Source organism: Prionailurus bengalensis, chromosome A1 (assembly GCF_016509475.1).
Source record: "Prionailurus bengalensis isolate Pbe53 chromosome A1, Fcat_Pben_1.1_paternal_pri, whole genome shotgun sequence".
In the NCBI taxonomy this organism is placed as follows: domain Eukaryota; kingdom Metazoa; phylum Chordata; class Mammalia; order Carnivora; family Felidae; genus Prionailurus; species Prionailurus bengalensis.
The window spans coordinates 140,001,215-140,020,243 of NC_057343.1; the positions used below are offsets into that span (position 1 = coordinate 140,001,215).

At 37.0% G+C, this 19,029-nt stretch overlaps 1 protein-coding gene across 8 annotated transcripts in view; it reads right to left on the reverse strand.

The window, feature by feature from the left end:
* Positions 1-19,029, reverse strand: part of FAM169A (family with sequence similarity 169 member A) — a 97,097-nt gene that overhangs the window by 41,285 nt on the left and 36,783 nt on the right. For all 8 annotated transcript variants that reach the window (XM_043592029.1, XM_043592038.1, XM_043592025.1 and 5 more), the window contains 4 exons: positions 13,619-13,753; positions 12,463-12,562; positions 12,228-12,313; positions 9,497-9,668 (listed from right to left, as the gene is read on the reverse strand). In XM_043592029.1, coding sequence (XP_043447964.1) covers positions 9,497-9,668; positions 12,228-12,313; positions 12,463-12,562; positions 13,619-13,750 — 490 coding nt within the window. In that variant the 5' untranslated portion in view covers positions 13,751-13,753. The remainder of the gene's footprint in view (positions 1-9,496; positions 9,669-12,227; positions 12,314-12,462; positions 12,563-13,618; positions 13,754-19,029) is intronic.

The window sequence follows — 19,029 nt, forward strand, 5'->3', positions numbered from 1 at the left end:
GATTCAAGCGAGCTACACAAGCACATAAATACTGGAAACTGGGTAAACTGGACTACCAAAGGAACTCACGTTCCTTCTATCTTGTGGCTTCCCCACAGATGGAGAAAAGCAGTGCATCTTAACCACTTTGATCTGTCACACATATCATTTTTCATCACTTTGGGAACAACTAGTCACACAGCCCCACCTAGCTTAGCCTCAACAATGAGTGGAAAATATAATTCCTGATTGTGCAGCTATTGGCCAATGACTAGAATAAAGAAGATGAAGCACAAATATTTAGTGGACAGTTGGCAGCTTCCGCTAACTTTCCCCTTTCTCTTATCTCCCATTAGATTAACATTTCCTTTTTAACTGTCAGGAAATCAATGAGCACATCTCAACAGATACTACCTTCCCCAGGCAGATTCCCTCCACAGTTATGTTTGGTTACTTCACGCTGCTTCCAGTAACTTATATCCTCACACCAATATTCATAAACACACACTCACTTTATACAAGCATTTTGACTGATCTCATCTTTGTTTTAAAATGACACTGATTTCTGGGGCACCTGGCTGGGCTCATTCACTGGAGCATGTGACTCCTGATCTCAGGGTTGAGTTTGAGCCCCACAATGGAGGCAGAGATTACTTATCACCAAATCATAAAATCATGCATCTACAAATACACTCATGCATAGATAATAAGCAGAATTGCACTGCCTTCTGTCAAAATCCACACCTCCCCCATGTGATCAAACTTCTATTTCTAACTATCTCTTAGATGTCACATTGGATCATTGAACTTTACATGTCAAAAGTGAACTCAAGTATTACCAAATCCACTCCTCCTTCTGTACTCCCATCTTAACATCTTCCCACCCGGGCACCCAAGCCAAAACCCACGGAAGTCATCACTGGTTCCTTCCCTCCCCTTCGACATACAGACTCGAGTCATCATACTCTGTCCACCCAAAAATCTCCCTCAAATCCGTTTCCTTCTCTATTCCAATTCCCGCATCCCTAATGTCAGTCCTTCTTACACCTGGACCACTAAAATAGCTCCCAATTAACTGACTTCCCTGATTTCAGAATACAATTTCCCTACCCAATCACCAAGTCCTACAAAAATTATCTCGCTAAAATATTTAATCATGTCACCCCTACATAAAATCGATAGCTTCTTTGCCAATAAAATTCCAAACTTTAGTATGGCATTTAAGACCTTTCACAAGGGGACCTCCATCTTTACCTCTCACCCACTCAACCCTCCCTACCCTTCATGACTCTGTGCCTTCTTTCATATATTTATATCCCATTTATAAGTTTACTAAGAAGTTCTTGCCCTTCGCCCCTTCTCTGCCTACTGAAAGCCACTTTTAATTATTACTTCCTCAGTGACACCTTCCTCTAGGCAAAATTTGCTGCTCCACTCTTCAGTGACTCCTGTTTGATAACTCGAATACAGTACTTACCAAACTAAATTATAAGTAGCTGTTTAATGACTATAGTTTTCTGTCTCATCCACTAGATTTTTGGTGCTTTGAAGGCAGAGGAACCCAAGACCAACCATCTTTGTGTCTATATTGACAATGAAAGCACCCCTATATCTCCTTAATAAACAGAACCCTTATTGGAAAGCATGTGGCTTTTTAGATGGCTAGAAATTCACCTGAAAACAAAGTAGCCACTTCATTTCCCAATGACACACTTCGGGTAGCCAACAGCGGTTGAGACTTCCCCATGCTTTTGTTCATTTCCTTTAAAAAAAAATTATACCTAGACAGACTCAAGGCCCTACAATATAATCTCACTCCTCCAACACAAATTTCTGCTACGTTTTGCCTTTACCTATACTACCAATCTTTATCATTTTATATCACAGTTTGATGTTCCTTTAAAAATAGAAGGGCCAGAGATAGGAATTTCAGTGAACAGGAGGTCAGTGATTCGCCCAAAAAAGGAGGGAAGACAACAGACCATCTCAACTAAAAGATCTAAAAATCATAAAGAAAGCTGACTAGCAAATAATGAGAGAGAGAAAAACGCTTCCATTATGAATTGTTACACATGAGGGTTACAAAAATCAAACATATGTCCCTTAGTACTGATCATAAGTCCCTTTGGTAGTGACTCAACAAAATGATAGCTGTTGATTAGATCGTGCCTCCCTGATATGGCTGATTATACTTTCCAAAAATGTGGATCTTCATTTTTCCCCCCAAAATATGGGTCTTCAAATTAGATCAAGGTGGTTCACAGTTGAAACCAAATACTAATGGACATTTCCCAAACAGCAACCAATGACAGTGTCTTCAATTGTTTTTTCTCTCAGCTCATATATGCTAAAATGTGATACCTGATTTACACAAATTTACATCTTTTCTATATCTTGACAAAGGGCAAAGTTATAAAATTTCCACTGAATTAACAAACAGGTTTCTTGTTTTGTTTTTCACAACTAGGTGAGATATTTTTCATTAAGTAGTTTTCTAGTTAGCACAATGCTTTTATCATTACAGATGCTGTGAGGACTTACAAAGCTCAGGTAGAGCGCTACCTGGGTGGCTGAGTCAGTTAAGCATCTAACTCTTGATTTCGGGTCAGGCCATGATCTCACAGTAGTGAGATCAAGCCCTGCATCAGGCTCCCTGCTGAGCAAGGAGCCTGTTTGGGATTCTCTCTCTCTGTCTGTCTCTCTCTCTCTCTCTCTCTTTCTCTCAAGAAAAAAGAGAAAAAAAAAGTTCAGCTAGGTTTTGTGGTAGACACTGATTAGATTCTGGAAATATAGTAAAACTCCGCATCACAACTTGGTCTGTGAATGTTTCATGAGACAAGCACCCATTCCTAATATATTTTAACTTGATAAATGAGAGCAATGTCTTTCAATACAAGTAGTATGCGACAGCGAATGCCACATGATCAGAACTGAACCAATGTTTCTTGAATTTTGCTTTGATATATGAGTGCTCTGGATTACAAGCAAGTTTCCAGAACAAATTGTGTTTGCAAACCAAGGTTTTACTGTAGTTCCATTTTTTAAATGTTCACTTTTATTTTGGTTTTTTTTTTTTTTTAACATTTATTCATTTTTGAAAGACAGAGAGAGACAGAGCCCAAACAGGGGAGGGCTAGAGAGAGAGGGAGGGAGACACAGAATCTGAAGCAGGTTCCAGGCTCCAAGCTGTCAGCCCAGAGCCTGATGCGGGGCTCGAACTCACGGACCGTGAGATCATAACCTGAACCAAAGTCAGCAGCTTAACCGACTGAGCCACCCAAGTGCCCCTCACTTTTGTTTTTAATCAAACTTTTACATGCATACTGTTTAGAGCACAACAGTCCTTTGAGACTCAAAGGAAAAAAAAGCAGTCCCATGACGGCCTCTGTGATCCATAAATATTTTCCGCTCCCCAGGAATGACCACTCTGAAACTGTTTAACTGATCTTTCTGGTATTTACTTCCATCTCTAATTAACTTACTACTTTTCTTGATGTTTCCATTCCAGGCACCATCAACAGACTTCCCAGTAAGGAAGGGGAGAGTTTACCTCTTCCACACATTTATACACCCAGTCCCAACTGCACCATAACCACACTTCTTCAGTGCCTTAAGGGCACTATTTCACTTCTTGTGCTCAGTAGTGATGAGAAATCTAATCCTTCTGATTCTTGATCCTTTGTACATATGCTTCTCTCATTCTCTGGAGATGTACAAAATTCTTTTATCCCGGATTTCTGAAATTTCATACTAAACTAGCTCAGTATGAGTCTATTTTCATTCACTGTGATGGATGCTCAATGCGTCCTTTTAATGTGGAAATGCATGTTCTATAGTTCTGAGAAATTTTCTCCAATTATTTCATTGGTCATTTCTTCCCCTCCAGTTTCTCTGTTCTCTCCTGAAACATCTATTTTTCAGACCATTCCTGTAATTTTCTTTCCTATTTTCCATCATTTAGGGTTCATGTTGTAGTTGTTCTACTTTCTGAGCAATTTCCTCAACTTTATCTTTCATACATTGTAATTCTGAATTTCCAAGAGCTCTATACACATTCTTTTAATATATCTTGTCCTCACTTCATCAGTGTAAGGACTATATTAACAGTTGTTTTGCTTTTGCATTGTCTGTCTCTTCCAAATTGCTCTAATTCTTTTTTGGTCTCTGTATTTCCTATCAGTGGCTTTCCCTAACTAAGCAATTTCTTCATAGTTAGGAATGAGACATTAAAAAGCTGATTAGATGTTCTGTGTGCACAGTGGTGACGGCTGACAATGAGCTTCACAAAAGGATGATCTGACTGGGATCTTTCCAAGACGAACCACTTACATTGGTATTTGTAAAATTTTTTTTTTCTTGGGGCACCTGGGTGGCTCAGTAGGTTAAGCATCTGACTTCAGCTCAGGTCATGATCTCTTGGTTCGTGGGTTTGAGCCCTGCATCAGGCTCTGTGCTGACAGCTCAGAACCTGAAACCTGCTTCAGCTTCTGTGTCTCCCTCTCTCTCTCTGACCCTTCCCTGCTCACACTCTCATTCTCTCTCTCTAAAACAAACACTAAGAATTTTTAAAAAAAGAAAACAAAACAATTTTTTTCTCTTGGCCACTTCAAAGTCCTCAAACATTTTTGCTCATGTTGTAACCTTAAAAACTTTTTGAAATACCACGTATTCACACATCTTTGGTAACATCTAAAATTTTCTTAAGTTTCTATAATTTCAAGGATAGAATTTCTATCATATTACCAATATCAACTTCTAAGAAACTATCATAAAAGTTCTAAACTTACAAACTCTTGCAAAAATACAGAGTCCAATATACCCTTCATCCAGCTTCCCCTAATGCTAACTTCTTACAGTATCAAAGTACTATTATCAAAACCAAGAGATGAATATTGATAAAATACTATTAACTAGAACCTTATTCAAATTTCACCACTTTTTCCACTACTGCCTCTTTTCTGTTTCCAAATCCAATCTAGGATTCCATACTGGATTTCGTTTAATATGTCTTTAGTTTTCATCTTTGATAATTCCTCCACCTTTGTCTTTCATGATCTTGACACTTCTAGAGATTGCTGATCAGTTAGTTTGTAGAATAACCTTCAATTTGGCTTTGCAAATGTCTTCTCATTATAAAATTAAGGTTATGTGTTTTGGGCAAAAATACCAAAAATCATGTTATGCCCTTCTCAGTACATCAGAGATCAGGAGTCCAGATATTGACAGGTGTTACTCCTGGTGATATTAACCATGATTTATTAGTTAACAGAGTGTCTGCCATGATTCTCTATGTAAATGTACTATTTTTTCCCTTTACAATTAATAATATTAAAGATAAACAAAAATTCTATCATTTTAATAAATCTAACGGACCCTAGAAACTATTATCAACTTGATAACCGTTATCATCCCCTTAACTGTTCCTTTACTATTGAACTAACCATTCCTTAACACTCAAAAATGTTAAGATGTTCCTTTTTCTCCTTGAATTTCTATTTCTCTTATATGTATTCTACAGAATGTTATCATCATGTAATGTACTTTTATTCTTGAGATTATATACTTGATTATTCAACTGTTTTTCAGTGCAAAAACATACCTGTACACAAATATACATTTTTAAAATTTCTTGTGACCATACAGTTCTAATTATAAAACCAAAATAAATTTTGGGTTATTATCATCATTAATAATAGTAAACAATGGATCAAAACATAAATGTATTCTACATATGGAAAATTACTTATTAGGTGAAAAATAAAATTTTACTCAAAATGTATCTTGAATGAAATAGATGTATCTCACTTTTTTTTTTTTTTAATTTTTTTTTTTTTTCAACGTTTATTTATTTTTGGGACAGAGAGAGACAGAGCATGAACGGGGGAGGGGCAGAGAGAGAGGGAGACACAGAATCGGAAACAGGCTCCAGGCTCTGAGCCATCAGCCCAGAGCCCGACGCGGGGCTCGAACTCACGGACCGCGAGATCGTGACCTGGCTGAAGTCGGACGCTTAACCGACTGCGCCACCCAGGCGCCCCTTATAGAACTGTTTTTTTTTTTTAATTTTTTTTTTTCAACGTTTATTTATTTTTGGGACAGAGAGAGACAGAGCATGAACGGGGGAGGGGCAGAGAGAGAGGGAGACACAGAATCGGAAACAGGCTCCAGGCTCTGAGCCATCAGCCCAGAGTCACTTTTTTTTTTTTTTTTGGTTTATAAGTCCATTAATGAATATTACTTACTACCAGAATGAGACAAGGTTCAGCGCTAATCCTATTCCTTTTTTAATAGATAAAAATACTCAATAACTATAGAAGGGACCAGAAAATCTTTTGTTATAATGATGTTATTAAATTCTGTGAATTCCCTTTGAGTTATGTTTCAGATTTCACACAACAAGCTACTGTAAAAAACTACTTTTAACAATGACATCTCCATAACCCCCAAACCATACAAACTCTAAGTCTCCCACAGTGATCTCTGTACTTAAGACAAAAAAAAAAATTATACAGTTTCTTAAATTTCATTACACTGTAATAGGATCTGACTTCATAAACAGTCAAATCCTATTATATATATAAAACCTTTTACATACACATATAAATATATATATAAAAGCATATATATAAATATATATCCTTATATATAAATATATATAAATCATTATATACATATATATATAAATCCTTTTTATATATAAATATATATGTAAATCCTTTTTATATATAAATATATATGTAAATCCTTTTACATATAAATATATATGTAAATCCTTATATATATAAATACATGTAAATCCTTATATATATAAATATATATGTAAATCCTTTTAAATGTATATATACTTTTATATATATATAAATATATATATAAATCCTTTTATATATATATAAATATATATATAAGCCCTTTTATATATATATAAATATATATATAAATCCTTTTATATATCAAAACTAATTTTATATCCCAACAAATATCCCAATATACCAATATGCTATTTAACTTAAAAATCATAAAGAGTAATATCATAAGGCTTTCATTCAATACGTATTTAATAAAGATTTTATCTTTTCGTTACTGGGAGTTTTTTTCCTGATACATAGATTATGAATACTTCTATCAGAAAGTGTTTTAGTGGGAATGCAAGCTGGTGCAGCCACTCTGGAAAACAGTATGCAGGTTCCTTAAAACACTAAAAATAGAACTACCCTACGACCCAGCAATTGCACTACTAGGCATTTGTCCAAGGGCTACAGGTGTGCTATTTCAAAGGGACACATGCACCCCCATGTTTATAGCAGCACTATCAACAATAGCCAAAGTATGTAAGGATCCCAAATGTCCAACGATGGATGAATGGGTAAAGAAGATGTGGTATATATATACAACAGACTATTACTCGGCAATCAAAACAAATGAAATCTTGCCATTTGCAACTACGTGGATGGAACTGGAGGGTATTATGCTAAGTGAAATTAGTCAGAGAAAGACAAAAATCATATGACTTCACTCAAATGAGGACTTTAAGAGACAAAACAGATGAACATAAGGGAAGGGAAGCAAAAATAATATAAAAACAGGAGGGGGACAAAACAGAAGAGACTCATAAACATGGAGAACAAACTGAGGGTTACTGGAGGGGTTGTGGGAGGGGGGATGGGCTAAATGGGTAAGGGGCATTAAGGAAGATACTCCTGAAATCATTGCTTCACTATATACTAACTAATCTGGATGTAAACTTTAAAAAATGAAAAATAAAGTTAAATTACAAAAAAAATAAATAAATAATAAGAAAATAAAAAAAATAAATAAAATAAAAGTGCTTTAATATTTGTTTTGAGCAATTTTTCCAAAATATTTTACACCTGGGTTTCCTTTAAAAAAAGATAATAGTTTCAGACTGAATTAAATGGTTATTAATTCAAAGTCTGGTATAAGCACACCTAATTTCATTGTTATCTGGTGGATGAGAGCCAAAACTTAAAAGTGGGAAAGAACTAAAATAAATAGTAAGGAGGTAATGCGATTAGTAGAAAATTGCGGAAGGTGCTAAAAGTGGTGGACAACCGGCACTTGAAAACTCCAGAATATGATATTTAGTTAACTACCAGAACAAGCAAAACTAGAGGCCAGGTCACCGAGGAGAGAAGGAGCCCAAATGCGCATGAAAAAGGAAGAGAAGCACGCTCCTGGAATCAGGTACTGATCAGAAACACTCAAAGAGCAATGTTATGCCCTTTAACTGTGTGCCTTTCATCTAAAGCAAAGTTCCAAATAAAGAAGTATAAGCTAATATGTGCTCCAAATGTCTATGAGCTAGTTCCAAACTTGATCAGACCAAAAAAAAAAGAGCTAAATCTGGAAGGTGTGAAATGTAAACAAGACCAAAAATTAATCTGAGTGTTCTCTACGAAAGGTCTTCCGGTCAAGGTACAGAACAGGCCGACTTTGCTATGTGGTGGGTATATACGTATACACAGATCAAGCAAGTTAGAGCTTTGTGGCTTCAGTAACTCCAGGGAACTGAAACAGCAGGAAAATAGGTAAAGCAAAATGAAGTGGCACCCATCTTTTAGGAATAGGGTATAGCTAAGTCTTATGATCAAAAATCCAAACTTCAGGGGTGTCTCGGGGGCTCAGTCTTGGTTAAGTGTCCAACTCTCAATTTCGGCTCAGGTGATGATCTTGCAGTTTGTGAGTTCGGGCCCCACAATGGGCTCCAAAATGATAGTGCAGAGCCTGCTTTGGTTCTCTCTCTCGGCCCCTCCCCTGCTTGTGCGCTCGAGCGCTTGCTCGCTCGCTCTCTCTCTCTCTCTCTCTCTCTCAAAATAAATAAACTTTTAAAAAAATCCAAACTTCAGAAGATTAACAATTTCAAAGCTGTCTAAATTCTCGAAATATATTGTTTTTCATGGTAATTAGCAAAGCTGCCTTTAATAAATCAGGCTTAATCACTTGTGTGAGGCAGACAGAGGCCATGCATTTGGTCCACAGGTAGAGAGTGGTTTTAAAAGGAGCCGTAATGGTGACAGCAGCAGGAATCAAACAACCACCTTAAATTAAGGGAAGGACGATAGGTACTAAGGAAGGGCTTGTGATGAGCACTGGGTGTTGTATAAGTGAGGAATCACTGAACTCTACTCCTAAAACCAATATTGCACTGTGTGTTAACTAACTAAAATTTAAAGGCAGCAGGGGGGGGGGGGGGGGAGAGAAGGGCATGGTAAGAAGTCAAGACAGCCAAATCAGAGGCTCAAAGTACACCTCTCTTTACACATATGTGTACAAATCTTACCCTCTGTCAAACGTTTATTTTTGTTTTGTTTTTTTTCAAAAGACTTTCCTAACAATCCTCTTTTACATAGAAAGGTAGAATCAAAGTACTCCTAAGAAACAGTAAGTAAAATCACCTCAATTTAAACTCTAAAGAGTAATTTAAAAGGATACGGATACAGTTGGGGTCTAAAAAGGAAGCTTCCATAATATGTAGTTTAAATAACTTTTAAAGACTCACCTGTAGGCTTAACTGAGTAAAACCCAATGGCCTCTCCTTTCTTCCACAGAATCTTAGCGTAATCAGTACTGCTATGGCACAGGAATGGTATCTCATTTCTCTCCATTTCCTGTTTTCTATAAATAATTCGATTCAGAACATACAGTACCACTCTCTCCCCAAGAGTTCTCACCTGGAAAGAGAGTCAGACACAGGCACAACAGTTATGATATGCATTCAGAGATGCTATCCACCTTGCTCCCTGCTTCCACACCTCATATTGGCATGCACAAAGCACTTTAAATACACTAATAATGATTTCTTAAACTTATCATCACAGTAAAAGTGATGATAAGAGTAACCATTCATGCCAACAACAATCCATTTCTATAGACACATAGGCATGGACATAGTGCCTCTCAGCAAAATTCTCAAACAGGAAAAACTAATTTCCAATGTACCAATGATCTAGCCATCTCTTCCTTAGCGCTCAAGTGTTTTGTTTCTGCTACCAGCTGCCCAGACCCAGGCTACCTCTACTGCTTCAGTTCTTTTCACCCCATTCCAGTCTCAATATTAAATAAAAAAGAAAAAAAGAAAAAAGAAAAAAAGAAAGCTTCCTGTTATCCTCTAGATCTTTAAGAACCATTACCTTACTTGATGAGGAAATCCATAATTATGTTCCTAGGAAAGGTCTCTCTCATTTTTTCCAGGTAAAATGTTCATTTAACAGTCATGTCTAGGGGCGCCTGGGTGGCGCAGTCGGTTAAGCATCCGACTTCAACCAGGTCACGATCTCGCGGTCCGTGAGTTCGAGCCCCGCGTCAGGCTCTGGGCTGATGGCTCAGAGCCTGGAGCCTGTTTCCGATTCTGTGTCTCCCTCTCTCTCTGCCCCTCCCCCATTCATGCTCTGTCTCTCTCTGTCCCCAAAAATAAATAAAAAACGTTGAAAAAAAAATTTTTAAACAGTCATGTCTATAGTTAGACAACTATAAGAAACACCCACCTCACCCCACATACATACCCACAGACCCTTCTGCCAGATCAGATGAGTGATGACAGTGGTACCAGGCAAGTCTGATAAGAAACAAACTTGGGGCAGTCACAGAATAGAAACAGAGCCTCACTTCCTACATGCAGGGTTACATGGTCACAGGGACCACTCACCAACTTTCTGACATCAAACAATGGGGTTTTCCTCCCATAGACATCTTTCACCACTAAAAACAAGAGTACATACTACCCATAAAATATTTCTCCTCAAGTCTCCTTGAAGAAAAACAAGAGTGCCCTATAATTAGGTGAGTGAAGAAAAAAAGCATTAACGCATATACCAACACTCCTCTCAAAACTAAACAAAAACCCTTAACTATACTACATAGTAGCAGAGGTCAGATACCAAACAACACACGAAATGACAAAGCTCACTTGCTTTCCAGGCAACCCATTCCTTCCTTGAACAGCTCTGACCAGTATATAACTCTTCTTTATACTGAGTTGACTATAGCCAAAGATTGTACTTTGATACTCTGGAGCCATACAGTCTAAAAATAATTGAAGAGAGCCATGACATTCCCCTAAATTCCTACCACAGGAACATAGGAACGAATGAAAGAAAGGACTGATCTAATGCAATTTTGGGTACTTTTGCCATTCCAGTTCTCACTCTTGAAATGCTCCAGATCCTTATCATCTCTCTTCCCACTGGGGCTTGAAGATACTACAGACATAAACACTGAAGATACGGTTATAACAATCGGGCTTTGCTATATAAACTTCAGTTCTTGTATTAGCTTTTTTGTTTACCTTCATTTTACTTCTAATTAACTAAAGCCTAATCGTTTTCATATGCGTTGTTTTAGCTTATTCTTCACGGTGTACATGTGCAGTTATTTTTCTGAACCTATGGGTAATTATTTTTCATCATGTTAGATCCTCTTTGTTTCTTAATTCTGCCTTTCAGAGCCTGGTTCTCCCATTCAGCACTGTGGCATGCAGAATTCAGGTCATCTATGTCTTCCTCGAAGGAAATGAGAAGATGGTGACGAGGACAGAAAAAAAGGGACAAAGCCTGGAAGTATGCTAGTGAGGATCTCCCTTCTATTCCACTGTGTAGAGCACTTGAATAGACCACCTGAAATGGGCCTACTGATAGGCAAGGTTTCTGGCCAGTCTCTCCTAGAGGCAGAGAACCTAAGCAAACACACAGAGGGAACTAGGTTTTTCTCTACCCTATACAGAAATCAGAAGCTGAAGCCAATACAGGTAACTACCGTTCAAGTAACCCATAGAGACTCACTCTTCATCACTCAATTCTCAGATACATTCAGAGCCACATAAAACTGAGGAAGCCCAATCAGAGTACCAGCTTCATCAAAACAATGAAACTTTATGGGGCGCCTGGGTGGCGCAGTCGGTTAAGCGTCCGACTTCAGCCAGGTCACGATCTCGCGGTCTGTGAGTTCGAGCCCCGCGTCAGGCTCTGGGCTGATGGCTCGGAGCCTGGAGCCCGTTTCCGATTCTGTGTCTCCCTCTCTCTCTGCCCCTCCCCCGTTCATGCTCTGTCTCTCTCTGTCCCAAAAATAAATAAACGTTGAAAAAAAAAAAACAATGAAACTTTAATCATCTAATACAACCTGGTCATACTAAAATGGAGAAGTGCTCAATAACTTTAAGAACTATCAATGTTTAATGGGAAACAAACTGTGAAATGGCCTCATAAGAAACACTTTTAAATACAGGATCTTGTTACCTGCTTAAGCCCTTCTCTAGAAGGGACAGATGTTTTCACAATATCATCAATAGCCCACCACTGATCAGCAAGGTAAAGTGCCACAGCTAAAAATAGAATAAATGATTATTAACATTTAAGTCTTATAGCATACGATATTACTATTTGATAAGATTTATATAGATAAATATATCTACACTTTATAATACAATGTGGCCCCATTTATTAAGCAAAAAAAAAAAAAAAAAAAAGGTACCTGTGAGTGAGTCCTCAGGTGCAAAAAGAGCAAGAATTTTCTCAGTCTGATCTCCACCATAAAGAGGTACAAAGCCTACATTGGACAGGCTAATAGGAATCTGAAATGACAAGTGAGTAAAGATTAGTGAAAAGTCTATTCAGAAAATATAGGACAAAAACAACATGCTTCTACCAAAATATTAAACTTTTCCTACATTAATGCTAATTATGTAATTTCATAGAAGGGATTTCTCGTGTCAAAAAATTCTATCAGACTTCCCTTTTGCAAGAATTTTATTATCTTCGGGGACAAAAAACTGAAGTTTATTTCAATAAATATTATTATTGTACTCTAGACACAGATATGAATAAAAACAAAGGCATGATATGGTACATATAAACTCATTTAAAAAAAGACACTAGTTTATTATCTGTTACACAATTTCACGGGGGAAAAAAACTCCATTTTATAGTAAAAGACATCAGACAGGTAAAACGGTTTGGTGAGATACATGATACTCTAAGATTTGCCTACCTTCATTAATCTGACCATAATTCCCCACTTACAGATGATACTACAATTCAGATAATTATAAAATACTGGTGCTTTACAAGAAGAGACTTTAAAGAATCCCTTAAACATCACTTACTAGAAGAAAACTACAAGGCCTATAAAGGTTAGAGAATTTGCCTACCATCTAGTTCACAGCGAAATTCTAACAATTCCAAGTCTAATTATCTTTCCTTTCACTATATATCATGCTTACTAATTAGAAAGCTTGATTCTAATACTTTAGAAAAAGGAAGATCTGTGGTACAAAAATGTGCAATTTAGTGTTCTGATTTTTCTTTCTTAAAAACCTTCTAAAATCACAAATTCTCAATCTAAATTTAGTCAGCTCAAATCCCGTAACCAGTCTCAGCAAACTGTTACACAACTTACATAAAATTTTAAAGGCATAATATAAATATTAAGCAATAACCTGTAGAGTGTGTTTTTTTTAAAACTTGATCATACTGTTACACTAACAAATCAATATTTATTCACTTTACTGAATAGTCTTTTGATAAAAATTTCAAAAGTGAGTAGTTAACATTTTAAAAAGTAAGCAGATACGATTTCACATATAAACTCAACTGAAAAGACTGATAACAATCACCTTAGCACACCTTACCGTGATATTGAGAAGAGAAAAACGTTCAGGGTTTTCAGGGTCGCCACACCTTAGATCTGACATGTAATCTTCAGCAGAATTTTCCAATTCTTCATGACTGCAATTATCCAGCATATCCACAGGGAATGCCATCCTCTTCAACAAACAACATGGAACAAATGTTTCAGAATATGAAATGTTACCTGTCTTTACTCATAGAAAAAAAATTTTTATTGTAACACCACACTTCAAGGAAACTTCATTTTTACTATGCCAAGACAGACAACAATTTGAACCCACTGATTGAAAATGTATATCAAACAATAAAACTTTTAAACGTTCATTTGTAGTAAAGCAAGCAGTGAAATAGAAATTAATCGGGGCACCTGGGTGGCTCAGTCGGTTGGGCGTCTGACTTAGGCTCAGGTCATGAACTTGCGGTTCATGAGTTCAAGCCCCATGTCTGGCTCTGTGCTGACAGCTCAGAGCCTGGAGCCTGTTTCGGATTCTGTGTCTCCCTCTCTCCCTGCCCCACCCCCATTCATACTCTGTCCCTCAAAAATAAATAAACATTAAAAAAAATTTAACATGGGGCGCCTGGGTGGCTCAGTCGGTTGAGCATCCGACTGTGGCTCAGGTCATGATCTCGCAGTCTGTGAGTTCGAGCCCGCATCAGGCTCTGTGCTGACAGCTCAGAGCCTGGAGCCTACTTTGGTTTCTGTGTCTCCCTCTCTCTCTCTCTGCCCCTCCCCTGTTCATGCTGTCTCTCTCTCTCTCTGTCAAAAATAAATAAATAGTAAAAATTTTTTTTAATTTAATACAAATAGAAATTAATGAATAATTCCTTAAAATGATAAAAGGGGCGCCTGGGTGGCGCAGTCGGTTAAGCGTCCGACTTCGGCCAGGTCACGATCTCGTGGTCCGTGAGTTCGAGCCCCGCGTCAGGCTCTGGGCTGATGGCTCAGAGCCTGGAGCCTGTTTCTGATTCTGTGTCTCCCTCTCTCTCTGCCCCTCCCCCGTTCATGCTCTGTCTCTCTCTGTCCCCAAAATAAATAAACGTTGAAAAAAAAAATTTTTTTAAATGATAAAAATAATTTATACAGGCATAGGATATACATATTTACATATAAACACACATGCATATATCATCCTATACCTATAACAAAACTGTTCTACAACTAGATTATAGTAATGGTACAACCCTACAAATTTATTTTAAAAATCACTGAATTGTACAGTTGCAGTAGGTAAACGTTACAGCATGTAAATTACATCTCTCATATATATAGCTATTAAAAAAAAACCAACACTTTAGTGGGGAAACACTAAAGCCAAGAAAAATAAGGACACTACTACTATATAAAATTATATAGGTATCTGTCAATGCAATTAGATGAGAGAAAGCAATTAAGGCATAACAATTCGGGATGGGTATGAGGGTTGCAGTGGAAGACTCTCTCTACCTCAATTTGCAAATAATTTATTTAATTGAAAAATCCCAAAGAATTAATGGAAAAATTATTCCAAATAATACGAAATTATAGTCAAATATCAAGATATAAAATTAAACATATAAATCAAGCCTTCATATTTACAATAACCACTGGTAAAAAATAATAATAATGAATGGGAAAGAATGAGTAAAAATAGAAAATAAGATCCCATTTAAACACCAAAAATTAAAATAGTCTTAAATTTAACAACAATAAACAACAGGAAACCTATTTAAGTCTAAAACATTACTATAAGAAACAAAATGAACAAACAGGAAACACAAATCATATTCTTAGAAAGGATGCTTCACCACCAAAAAGGTATTAGTCCTCCCTAAGATAATCTATTAATTTAATGGAATCCTAATGAAAATACCTTTAGGGTTTTATTGTTTCCTGAGGGAAAACAAGTTATAAAGTTAATTAGGAGGAATAAATAAGCAAGAGTAGCTAGAAAAATCCTGAAAAGGCAGAGCAATGATTGGAGAAAAGTATGAACCCTGTCAGATACTAAAACACATAATTATCAACAATAACTAAACTATGGAGAGAGCCCAAATGTCCACTGACTGATAAAGAAGATGTGGGGTGGGTGGGCAGGTGGCACGCCCGCACAGAATGGCCTATTACTCAGCCATCAAAAAGAATGAAATCTTGCCATTTGCAATGACAGAGATGGAGCTAGAACATACTATGTCAACCAAAATCGGACAGAGAAAGACAAACACCACATGATTTCACTCCTACATGGAATTTAAGCAACAAAACAGATGAACATATGGGAAGGGAGTAAAAAAAAAAAAAAAGAAAGAAAACAAACCACAAGAGATTCTTTAACAATAGAGAACAAACTGAGGGTTGACGGAGGGAGGTGGGTGGGAGATGGACTAGATGGATGATGGGTACAAAGGAGGGCACTTGTGATGAGCAGTAGGTGTTGTATGTAAGTGAGGAATCACTGAATTCTACTCCTGAAACCAATATTGCACTGTGTTAACTAACCAAAATTTAAATACAAATTTAAAAAAACAAAAAAGTTATCATAAAACTTTTAGGGGCACCTGGCTGGCTCAGTCAGTACAGCACACAACTCTTGATCTTGAAGTTGTAAGTTCAAGCCCCATACTGAGCACAGTCTACTTCTAAAAACTAAAATAAAATAAATAACAAAAAGGGGTGTCACCTAGCTGGCGCAGTAGATGGAGCATGTGACTCTTGATCTCAAGGTTGTAAGTTTGAGCTCCAACTTGGCTGTAGAGATTACTTAAAAATAAAATCTAGGGGCAACGGGGGGTCAGTCAATTAGGCATCTTTTTTTTTTTAACGTTTATGTATTTGGTGGGGGGGGGGGGTGCAGAGAGAGGGACAGAGGATCCAAAGTGGGCTCTGCACTGACAGCAGAGAGCCTGACATAGGGCTCGAATTCACAAACCATGAATTCATGACCTGAGCTGAAGTCGGATGCTTAACTGAGCAACTCAGGTGCCCCAGCCATCTGACTCTTGATTTCGGCACAGGTAAAGATCAGGCCTGCTGAGGATTCTCTATCTCCTTCTCTGACTCTCCCCTGCTCATGCTCTGTTTCTCTTTCTCTCAAAATAAATAACCAAACATGAAAAAAATAAAATCTAAAAAAAAAACAACAGAAAAAAGCACCATACTATCAAAACATTAAACAATGTGATTGATGACAAGCATATGAATAGACAAACCAATGTAATAAGATATGGAAATATATCCTAATACCTATGGAAACTGAGTATATGATTAAGGGGAGCTATTTCAATCAGAGGGGGGCAAAGTTTTGAATGAGGTAGTATTATTTCATTGGTCTTAGAGTACGTTTAAAACAGACAATTTTGCCCATCTTTGAACTTCCTATATCTGAAATCATACAGCAGGCTCTTTGTTGCATTAACTCTCTTCACTCAACATTACTTCTGTTTGAAACATCAATATTGTTGGTTAGACCAGTTAATCTGTCCCTTTTATTACTATGTAGTGTTCCATCATACCAAATACAGTTTGTTTACCTATTCTACTACTGATGGACAGTTGAGCTACTATGAATATTTGGGTATGATTATTTTGGTAGGGATACATGCACTCATTAGTGTTAGGTCTGTATACCTACAGTGACCAATCTTACTAAAATTAAGATGAGCAGACATATGCATTCTCACGTGATATGACAAGAACACTGGACCCAAATCTAACCAAGCCATTAGACAAGCATGAAATGAAACCGTAAGTACGCAGCCATCCATATTTAGAATTCAGTTTCTTTAACAGAGAATGGAGTTTAAAAAAAAAGAGTGGAAACTGAGGTAAATTAAAAGAAATTTAAGAGCAGCACCTGGGTGGGTCACTTGGTTAAGTGTCTGACTCTTGATTTGGGGTCAAGTCATGATCTGCCCCTCATCAGGCTCCACAATGAGCGTGGAGCCTGCTTAAGATTCTCTCTCTCCCTTTCCCTCTGCTTTTTTCCCCCCACTCATAAAAAAAATAAATACAACTCCATTATAAATAAATAAATAAATAAATAAATAAATAAATAAATAAATAAAGGAGAGAGAGAGAGAGATAAATGAAATAAAAAGAAAACTTAAGAGACCTGTCAGATGCATTGTGGAGAGGATGCTTATTTGTGTACTCTTTAAAATCTCCATGAGGGGCGCCTGGGTGGCGCAGCCGGTTAAGCGTCCGACTTCAGCCAGATTACGATCTCGCAGTCCGTGGATTCGAGCCCCGCGTCGGGCTCTGGGCTGATGGCTCAGAGCCTGGAGCCTGCTTCCGATTCTGTGTCTCCCTCTCTCTCTGCCCCTCCCCCATTCATGCTCTGTCTCTCTCTGTCCCAAAAATAAATAAACGTTGAAAAAAAAATTTATAAAATCTCCATGATAAAAAGTTAAATAAAAACTTAGAATCTACGTCAAATACTGAGCTACCAGTTCTTTTGTTTTTATTATTTTTTTAATGCTTTCCTTTTTGAGAGAAAGAGCGTAAGCGGGGAGGATCAGAGAGTGAGGGAGACACAGAACCTGTAACAGGTTCCAGGCTCTGAGCTATCAGCACAGAGCCTGACGCAGGGCTCGAAGCCCCGGGTGATGAAGTCCACGCTTAACTGACTGAGCCACCCAGGCACCCCTGGAGTTACCAGTTTTTAAAGGAAGTGTAAAGTTAGGACAGATAATTTTGTTTCAAAATTTTCCTATTTTATATTTACCCAAAATAAAAACTGAAGAGCAGAACTGCTCTATTTGTCAATAACTTCTTCAGTTCTGATAAAGGAAAATTTAAAAGGGGAAAGGCAGAAGAAAATCAACTGAGAAAATAGAAGTTACTTTTCCCTGAAGTGACCTTCAGATACGTTTTATCACAACAAAAGTATTAGTAGCCAAGAACTGAATATCTAATGGAAATACGAGATAAACACATGAAAGACAGGACACATACAGTAACAATTATATATAATTAAATATATTTTTCTGAAGTTTGAAGATATGAGGATAATGAGAACTTACTTTTTTTTTTTTTTACCATAATCTGAAATCTTGATCCTAAGAACTTTAAAACTTGGTGCACACATGACTGGGAACCTAATTTTATTCAAATAATTTATTATTTTATTCAAATAATGCTGTATATTTATATATTTAATCAAACTGATTTTTAAAATCAAAACCTAGAAATAGAACACACCAATTCAGCCCATCTGTCAGTAAATGTAAAAGTCTAAATAAAGGGAGAAAGCAAGATAAATTTGTGAAACTATTGACGAAAGCAATGCCACAAGATTTCCAGCCAATTTATAAAAAGGAAAAATAAACCTAAAGATTTTAAGAGAGCCCAACCAGGAGCCTATATATAACTAAGATGGTGGAGTCTGAAAAGGATCATAAAATAAAACAGCAATATTTAAGCAAGCTTATTTGTTAG